The sequence below is a fragment of the Glycine soja genome, chromosome 6 (genome assembly GCF_004193775.1).
Source record: "Glycine soja cultivar W05 chromosome 6, ASM419377v2, whole genome shotgun sequence".
Taxonomy (NCBI): domain Eukaryota; kingdom Viridiplantae; phylum Streptophyta; class Magnoliopsida; order Fabales; family Fabaceae; genus Glycine; species Glycine soja.
Genome location: NC_041007.1, coordinates 26,961,387 through 26,971,180, shown reverse-complemented (window position 1 = coordinate 26,971,180; position 9,794 = coordinate 26,961,387). Strand labels below are relative to the sequence as shown.

Sequence of the window (9,794 nt, the reverse complement as noted above, 5' to 3'; positions counted from 1 at the left end):
TGAAATGGAAGAAGGATCATACCAGCCAAGATTGGTATTCTTTAAAGTGATACTATAGACTAAGAGCTCGTTTCTCTGGTCTTGAACTTGATGAAAAACCACTGCCAAATAGAGAGCATCATGAAGTGGGGCGTCACTATGAGACTCTAAACCATACCTTTTTCATTGTTGAAACTCCTTTCAACAGAGTCTGCCCTTGGAAGAGAGATTTTGCTATTGAGTCTGACTGTAACTTCTCTTTCATGGTTCAATTGCCCCATTCTAGATTCGCCTTTACTCACCTAGTGCAACCAATTATTGAAGAGGTGAATTATAATGCAGAAGTTGATGCTAATTTAAATACTCTAGCAGTTAAGGTTTATGATCCTCCACCATCTGGGGAGTATGTTCGCTGTGTAGAAGAGGCCTTTCTCATAACAAGGGAAGCTCTTGGTACAACTCTTCAACATCGTGATTATGTTGAAAAGGAAGCAAATAAGTGGTTTCTCATTGGGGATTAGTTCTACAAGAAGATAATTGGGTGGGAACCTCCAAGAACTCTGTCTTCTCTAGGTAGCCTTGATTTCCATGCTCCAATTAACTTATCATCTGGTGATGAATTTGGTGATGAGTTCTTGAGGAAGTTTGATGAAGAAGTTGCCAAACAAAAGGGGGAGAAGATGTAAAAAAGGAAGATCATATGAGAGGGAACCAAATTTCTAAGAAAACATCATCTGAGGGAGATATTCCTCTCTAATTTTCTCTTTTTCCATTGAGAACCTCCATGAATTAACATCATGACCGTCACGAAGATACGAGCAACACCTACACCTCCAATGTTGTGAACTTTTGCAGTTAGTCCTGGACCCTAGCCTCTAGTAAGTTCATTTTGGGTAGTGAGCAACAACCTTTTACAATGGTCTTCAACATGTCCTAAGAGCCCATATAGATAATAATTGGACCCTAAGTGCTTATATTTGAATGTGACCTCCTTTAAATCCCCTCCTAGTTTTCTTATCTTCTTGGACTTGATCAGAGAATTTCAAACATCTAACATGATCCTTATATGCATATAAGGTCGCAAAAAAAAGTATTGTTCCTTTCGTTATACTCTAGAAATTAGCCGATATAGTTTCCCATATGCTCCCTAATAGTTTGTGCCACAAATTCAATTGGAACACTACTAACTTGAATCCAAAATGGTACATAAAATAATAGGATATTGGCAGGATCTTCTCCTTCATTGATGGCCCCCAAGATTAGAATATTATTGTTGAAACTCCATGGTCCACTTTTCAAAACTCTTTGATAATCGACCATATGAAAAAAATGAAATAGAAAACGGTCAGCTTCAAGATTAGAAATGGTAACCCCTTGCAGATGTTTCCACACTAATGTCATGTGCTCCATAATCTTGATGTGAATATTTTATCAGTCAAAAATTGACCCATCCGACATAGAGAGAAATCAACTTTTTCTTCATTCACAGGTTGAAAGTTTAACTCTAGGTCTGTATCGTTAATGTCGAGGCTTTCCATGTTAGGGTGAGAAGGCAATTATGTTTGTAAAAATATAAAAATAAAGATAAAGATAAAAATATATGTTTGTATTATGTCTTATCTCTCTTATGCTGTTTGGTAGAAAATATATAACTAAAGTAGATGAAATAGAAAAAAAGATAAATATAGTTGAAACACAATTGAATCTTGGATAAGAGAAATGGGCAAGAAATTGAATAAAAATAATATTGCAAAGGTATAAAATTACTCTAAAAACCTAGGACACAATAATAATTCACATAAATGCATGTATGGGGGCATTGGAAGTGTAGTCGGACAAGAGAACACAATAGTAATTCACACCCAATAACAAAAACTGAACATTTGCGAGAGTCACTTTCATATTATTTCCATTTGACTTGACCAAACCTCAAACAATGATTTCATACTTGTGTCCACTCTCATTATTGGTGCTACCAAGCACATGATTGCATTTGTCACTTTTCATCAATGAAGAATCCAAGGGGACAAGGGGAGTCCTTGGCATCTTTTATGTATATATAAGAAAAAAAGAGAATTTTAAAAATACTAATAAAGAAAATATATAAAAAAATAGATTTTTGAGTTAATATATATTTCTCTTTTTCTAGTAACAAGTCATATATCTAATTTTACACATAAACTCAATAATATATTTTTTTATTAAATTTATTATTTATTAAAATTTAAATAATTAAATAATTAATACACTTTTCAATTCATGTATGTTAATGTTAATTTTGAAACTTTCATTTAAAAAAGTCTAGTGAAAGGAAAAATTTAGGATGTGTTTGATTTGTATTTTTATTTTCTGTTTTTATTTCCTATTTTCATTTTGTGAAAACTGTTTTCATTATCAAAAGATTATAATTCTGAAAATATGTTTGGTTTGACTTATTGTGTTATGTTTTCAGGAAATAAAAACACTAAAAATTTATGATATATTGACTTCTTGTCTTCTTGTATTTTTAGATTTACTTAAAATTACATTCCTTGTCACCACGTTTTCATGATTCTTACATTTTTAGTCCATTTAATTTCATGATTCTTACTTTTTTAGTTCCTATAATTTGAAAGTAATCTTTTAGTCCCTATAATTTTTTTTTTAATTCTTGTAATTTTGAAAGTGATCTTTTTAATTTTCATAATTTTTACTTTTTTAGTCCCAAAAAATTAAAAGAGAATTAAAATCTAAATTATAGGAACTAAAAAAACACTTTTAACCTAAGAATTAAAATGTAAATTATAGGATTAAAAAAATCACTTTTTCAAATTATAGGAACTAAAAAGTAAAAACCAAAAAATTATAATAAAATTTAACTTAAAAAAAACTTATAAACAAAAAAAAGGAGCCCGTGGTTTATAGGGTTTAAAGTTGCCACTTGCACTTGCCCTTCCGCCGATCTTCAATCTTTTCACTGAAACCTCGTTCTTTTCGTTTCCCGCCCTGGTGCCCCTAAGCGAAGTAGCGAACGCTCCTCTTCTTTCTCTTTCTTTGTTGTTGTTGTTGTTGTTGTTCTTCTTCTTCTAGCGTTAGGGTTTCGCCGGCGAGTGCCGCAAAAATGGTGTCTCCGAAGCAGCTCCTGGGCACCATCGAATCTGCGCTTCTCGGAACTTCGCCTCCGATGGCGGCGCACCGCGTCGAACTCTTGCACGCTCTCCGCACTTCTCGAACCTCCTTGCAGTCCCTTCTCTCGTATCCCGTACGCCAATCTCATTCATTTTGTTATTCTTTTTTCTTGCTTTCAATTCAAATAAAAAATAAAATCAAAATCAGTTATTTTTTTTGTTTTGTGTTTGTTGTTTAGCCCCCAAAGCCCTCTGATCGAAGTCAAGTTCAGTCAAAGTCAGTCAGACTTCCTGATTCTCCTCCTATTTCACTTGATGACCAGGATGTTCACATTGTAAGTTAACACTCTTCACTTTTTTCTACACTTTTTAGCGTTTGACATGGTTTGTGTTCAAAGTTTGGTTGGCGAGATGTGTGTTCATTGTGGTATGGAGTATTATCGCGGTTTCTTTTTTCCCTTCCTTTTTCTAACATTTGCTTTTATGACACAGGCGCTCAAATTGAGTGACGATCTCCATCTCAATGAAGTAGATTGTGTTCGTTTGCTTGTATCAGCTAATAAAGAGGTAGATTTCTGCTGTTCCTTTACATACGTAACCACACAAACTTACTAGCGCTAACAATGAAACCCCCATGGTTTGGATGCATAAACATTTGACAAAAAAAGGATTATGCATTGACAGTGTAAAATGTTTTACATAATCATCCAATCACAACCCATCATGTATGATAAGTTTGTTGGCTTTTAAAATTATTATCTTAAAGTAATTCAAATGGTGATTTGTGATTATATGACAGGGTAAAATTCTAAATTTTTTAGTTTTATTTTGTTACCTGATTGATTGATAGTTTGTACTTTTTTAATTTTAAACTGTAGTAAGTAAAGAAAATAGTTTTCAAACAATTTGATATGATATTGTCAATACATGCACATCTTTTATATTTAATTATTTGTTGGGCTTTATCTATAGTGGGGCTTAATGGGAAGGGAACCACTGGAAATTTTACGGCTTGCAGCAGGACTCTGGTATACAGAGAGAAGAGATTTGATAACGTCCCTCCATTTGCTCTTAAGGGTATTTCTTTCTGTCTAAGGCATCACTTAAGTTCATTTGGCCATTAGTTTAGTTCTTTAGTTTTTGATAAATAATGTTGTGTTGTTTTCTTGACAGGCTGTGGTGCTAGATCAGGGACTGCAAGATGATATATTGGTAGACATTCAAAAGTATTTGGAAGATCTTATCAGTTCTGGACTTAGACAGCGGTTGATTTCTCTTATCAAGGTTTGCATTGTAATGAATTATTACATTGCTCTGTACCTTTCTGATTAAATTCTGATTTAGGGCAAAGTCTCTTTAAATTGGTATTGTTTATTGCCAGTCGCAAGGAGAGGCAAGTTATTATCAAATAGTTTACTAGATGTTCCTTCATATAGTGGCTGTAACATAATGTGCCCTGTTTCATGGCTTACAATGATTAAGCTGTTTAAAAATTAACATGATTGGTCTTAAATCTTAATAATTAATATTTATATGATTGCAACTAATTGAGTTCCCAATAGTCCTGCTTGTATTATATGTGAGTTCATATTTCGTAATTTTTGACATTGTCTGTTGGACAAGTATATGCCAGGCACACTATTGGTGGTTACTATGCCCTGATATATTATGTGAATAACTTGTATATGTATGTCTCAAGAAACAGGATGGATAAACTATATGATCTTAAAAGCATGGCATTGCCAAGTTATCACTCCGTTGAAATCTGTGGTTGTTCATTTTCTTAATCTTGTCAAGAATATTTAAAATTTAATTTGTTATGTGTATATGCAACCTTTGGATTAACCTTGAGCATGAATATAGCTTTTTGTTAAGAAATTGCTTTCTGATTGTAGGAACTCAATAGAGAAGAGCCTTCTGGTTTGGGTGGTCCTCAGTGTGAGAGTTATGTTCTTGATTCAAGAGGCTCTCTTGTGGAGAGGCAGGCAGTGGTCTCTAGAGAAAGACTTATTCTGGGGCATTGTCTTGTGCTTTCGATTCTGGTTGTTCGGACATGTATGTTTAGTGGTCTTTCACTGTATGCTGAATTTCTACTTGGTTGACTTTTGTGACAGATTATGCTTCTTGAATACTTGATTAATATCATGAAATAATGGAAGTTCATTGGCAAACTCTATTTTCAGGCCCGAAGGATATAAAAGATATTTTTTCTGTTTTGAAGGATAGTGCTTCTGAAGTTAGTGAGAGCAATGCCACTGTAAAACATCAGGTGCATTTTTATATTCTTGCTGAGCTAAATTTTGTATATTTTATTATGTTTTTTGGTGGAGTATTAGAGTTATGGTTTTTAAATTGTAATTTCTTAAGCATTAAACTGGTGCAACAAATTTCACATGGTAAGAAGTTATGCAAGTTATAAATTTTATTCATCTTCCTCTTTTTGGTTCTGTGCTGTATGATTAGGTGCACTGTCTGGCATGCTGGACCTCATATTGTTCTTTGGTGTTAACTTTATTTGTCATTTCAAAGAAGCATTTCCCTTAGAAAAAAAGTACAAATAGAAGCATGCTTTTGCAGTTCTTCTATTTCTTCTATTCAATGAAGCCAATGATGTGAAAATGAAGAACTTTTGACTGCTTTTAATTGAAAGAAATTTGATGCAAAGATGAGAAAGGAAAGAAGGAAGAGAGGATAGCTGCAAATGGAAGAATCTGAGCCAATGTCGTCAAAATTGTGTTAAAGGTTGCAGGATTCTATGATTTTCCAACCAAATCGTGTGCAAAATCGGTTGTGGTATTGTTTTGCTGCAAGGTTGTTCTGAATCATGATCTTCGTTGTCCAAGATCCGCTCAGTCTCGATCTTCCTATTGCTTGGGTTTTGAAATGAAACCTGTTTGCTAACCCGACCCATTTCACATTTCACATGTCCTAAAATCTTTTACTTTCTTCTCCCTCTCTTGTTGATCTCTTATTCGTGCAGTCTCTCATACTCTCAATCTCTCTTGCTTGCTTCGTCTCTGGCTCTCTGCCATGATATGATGGGGTCTGCTTCTTCTCATCTGCGTCTCACACTCTTGAAGCTTTTACTTTCTTCTTCTGCCATAGGTGGTGCTCTGGGGTTCTTCTTGTCTTTTTCCTGCTTGCCTTGTGCCTTACCTCTGTTGTTGATTATGAGCATATTCTTCTCTGGTTTTGCCTCTCTTATTCTCTGTAATAAGAAACTCCTTTTTAATTTTGTTTATTGTGGTTCTGACTTTGATTTGTCAAGTTTTAGCTTATATATGGGCTAGTTATCAAATACTAGCCTCATTATAGAATATACATTAACTTTCCTAGAGATTATGCTACTTACACACTAATTTGACTTATATATTAAAATACTTGGACTATGTATTTTAATATCATATATTCATGTTTATGCAATTAATATATAGTTATCAGCAATCCCTAAAAATTTAGTTATTGTATATCCTGTCCAGTATTTTAACACATAATAACAAGGTATCTATAGATCACCCTTAACAAAATCCGTATTTGTCAAATTATCCTGTGTAAGTAACATATACATTATATAGGTTAACATGAGTATAAGGAAAGTTGCCCATCTAAATCTATGATATTAATTTTTAGTTTAAGTTTAGTTCAGTGGTATCATTCACAAGATATTTTCCTTATCTATGTCATTTATATCTCATGTATATCTTTATATTTAATTTTGCATCTTTTAGTGGGATCTTATAATCCGTGTTATGATTGTTTGATTTACGATCTTTCATCCTCTTTCCAATCCCGTTTAAAATCTTGATTTGACAACATTGATCTGGGAAACAGGAAAGTATATTAATCTGAGCAAGCAGATTCCTTAGCAGGGCATATAATATATTTTTTATTTTTGTAAAAAGAAAAGAGCAAACTAACAATATACCCTTGACTACCTGTCCAATTCATCATTCAAATATTTTATATTTTGTTCAAAATTAACTGTTAGATTGGCGTGGTGAAAAGTGAATAATCTTTGTATTCTGTTTTTAGGTTGATTTTATTTTTATTTTTTATGAGAATGATAAGTTTAATATCTGAAAAAGTTAAACTTGAAAGCTGCACTTGCTTTTTTTTTTTGACTTCGGTGTCTATGCTCTTAAAATGTGTTGTTTGCTTATAATTTTCACCTTGTTATTGCAGATTACCTTTTGTCTTCTCTTTGCTCTTGTGATTGCATTTGTTTCTGATGGTTTGAGTACAGTGCCTGATAAAGCATCTGTCCTTTCTTCTAATACTTCCTTCAGACACGAATTTCATGAACTTGTAAGATGAAAGATAATTGCTTTTTTTTTTTTGTACTATTGTTTATAAATATTTAGTATCAATTTGGGATGATGTTGATGTCCTTTCATGCTGAAGGTAATGACTACTGGGAATGATCCACATGTTGAGGGCTTTGTTGGTGGCATAAGGCTTGCTTGGGTGGTACATTTGATGTTAATACAAGATGGTGTTCCAGCTAGAGAGACTATTTCAAGTGGTTCATCAAATGAACTGGGTTATCTTAGTCAATGCTTGGAAGCCATTTTCTCAAATAATGTTTTTCAGTTTTTACTTGATAAAGTTCTTCGTACTGCTTCCTTCCAGGTTCATTTCTATGCCACATTTTTGTTTTTGCTTTTGCTTTTTGATACAATAATATATTCATTGAGAAAGAGAGTAATATTACAAGAACATTGGAGGGCATGGGATCTTTTGTGAGGTAAAAGAGGAAAATAAAGCAACAAAAGGAAATGTGAAAACATGAATGGAGCAAAACTGTCCAATCCCTCTGCATATGTCTGTTAATGAAACACTTGTGAAAGTAAATTTGCTTTAACTTCTGAAATGCTCTAGCAATTTGATTAGGTAAGTGGAAAGACATTTTCTCAAGTAAACTATATTAAATGAGTTATAGTAGAACTATTGTAGTTATGTATTTACTGTAGCTTTGCATGACTATGAATCATGACTAGATTTTCTTGATATACTGTTGAGTGTTGAGACAGCTGCTTGTTGTCCTACAGACTGAAGACGAAGATATGATCTACATGTACAATGCTTATCTGCACAAGCTGATTACGTGCTTCTTGTCTAACCCTCTTGCAAGAGACAAGGTCAATTTATTTTTCCTGCTCCTACATATATAACAAGATGATTTTGTTGATTGAGTGCACAAATCTGGCTAGGATTTGGTTTTGGTTCTCAAACTACTGGATCATTGTTTTTTTTTGCTCAGCAAAAATATCATATATATATTAATAAGTACCAGAGGTACTAAAGCAATACATGTTTTAGAAATACACTCAAAAGCTGGTTCACAAACAGGCACTGTAATTACAGAACCTGGAATAAACCATAATAAGAGAAAAGTACAAGAGTGAATCCTAGATTCCTATCTTCATGTCCGAAGAAAACCTTCTTTGAGATTTGAAGACCACTGATTGTAATGGGAAGTAAAATACTACTGTATCATTGTTAATTATTCTATTTAAGCCTCTTATCTCTTCTCTAGCAGTTTAGTCATTGAATTATTGCCTGAGATGTCATGATGGAAGGATTTTGTGTTATTTCCAACTTCAATATTTCTATTTGCCCTGTTTTCTGTACCTTCCATATATATGTTGGTTAAATTTCGGTTGCATTCAAAATAAATGGAATTTGACATTTGAAAGGTGGGTTTTTCTCATTTTACTTTGTGTTATTCCTCATTTTTGTACCTGGTTTCAATATTTCTATATAATGACAATGAAATGCTCAATAGCTCACTTTTCAATTTTTTCAGGTTTAGAATGTGATGATGGTTGGGAAGTTTGGATGAGGACTATATTTTGTACTCTTAGCCTGAATATAATATGATTACTGGATGTCACTCGCAGCCTTTAGATCTTTCATATTGTTTCTTTCCAACCATTAGTTTAATACTAGCTGTTTGATTGTGATTCTAATTTTAAAAATGATTTTACTTTTTTCCACCTTAAGGTTGATCTTTTGTTGCAAACCATTATTTAATATTCATTTTTGTTCTTGAATATTTAGTTCTTTCAGTTGCATTAAATTTGTTTTGAATGAGTGAAATTGTAAATACATATGGCAAAAATAATATTTCTTAGAATTTGGGCTTATGGCCTAACTCAACCCAACAAAACCGACTTGTAAGATAAGGACCGTCCAAGCTTTATAAGTTCTATTTAAGCCATATCTCTAGTCAATGTGGGACTAAACAACCGCCCTTGAGGCTGCAATTAAGGCGGGCTAAGGGTGACCACAATTAAGGCGACTTTTCAACAATATTGTTTAGACAATTGTTGCAATTTTTTTTTCTAAGTTGGTATATCTTTTGTCTTAAAAATATTTAGTTTTGTACTTATCTTTATGTTTATAAATTTTGCAGATAAAAGAATCCAAGGAGCGGATTATGAGTGTGCTTAGTCCATACCGAGTTGTGGGATCACATGATTTTGCACAGGACAGTAATTCAAGTTCTCTACATGGCACTGAGATGGGCCCTTTACCATTTAATTCAATCTTGGACTTTGTGAGCGAAATTTATCAGGTCAGTTTGACCAAATTTTTTTTTTGATCAGCAAAGATAAAATATATTAATAAAAGTACCAGAGGTACTAAGGTTACAAGGAAACATAAGCCAACAGTCAACTGGTTCCCAAATCAGACTATAGTCAGTCT

At 33.2% G+C, this 9,794-nt stretch overlaps 1 protein-coding gene across 1 annotated transcript in view; it reads left to right on the top strand.

The window, feature by feature from the left end:
- The first annotated feature begins 2,892 nt into the window (after positions 1-2,892).
- Positions 2,893-9,794, top strand: part of LOC114416744 (nuclear pore complex protein NUP205) — a 54,172-nt gene continuing 47,270 nt past the window's right edge. The window contains exons 1-11 of the mRNA XM_028381730.1: positions 2,893-3,220; positions 3,326-3,421; positions 3,579-3,653; positions 4,059-4,163; positions 4,260-4,370; positions 4,982-5,141; positions 5,270-5,355; positions 7,269-7,391; positions 7,488-7,715; positions 8,135-8,224; positions 9,502-9,663. Of these exons, the coding sequence (XP_028237531.1) occupies positions 3,080-3,220; positions 3,326-3,421; positions 3,579-3,653; positions 4,059-4,163; positions 4,260-4,370; positions 4,982-5,141; positions 5,270-5,355; positions 7,269-7,391; positions 7,488-7,715; positions 8,135-8,224; positions 9,502-9,663 (1,377 nt within the window). The 5' untranslated portion in view covers positions 2,893-3,079. The remainder of the gene's footprint in view (positions 3,221-3,325; positions 3,422-3,578; positions 3,654-4,058; positions 4,164-4,259; positions 4,371-4,981; positions 5,142-5,269; positions 5,356-7,268; positions 7,392-7,487; positions 7,716-8,134; positions 8,225-9,501; positions 9,664-9,794) is intronic.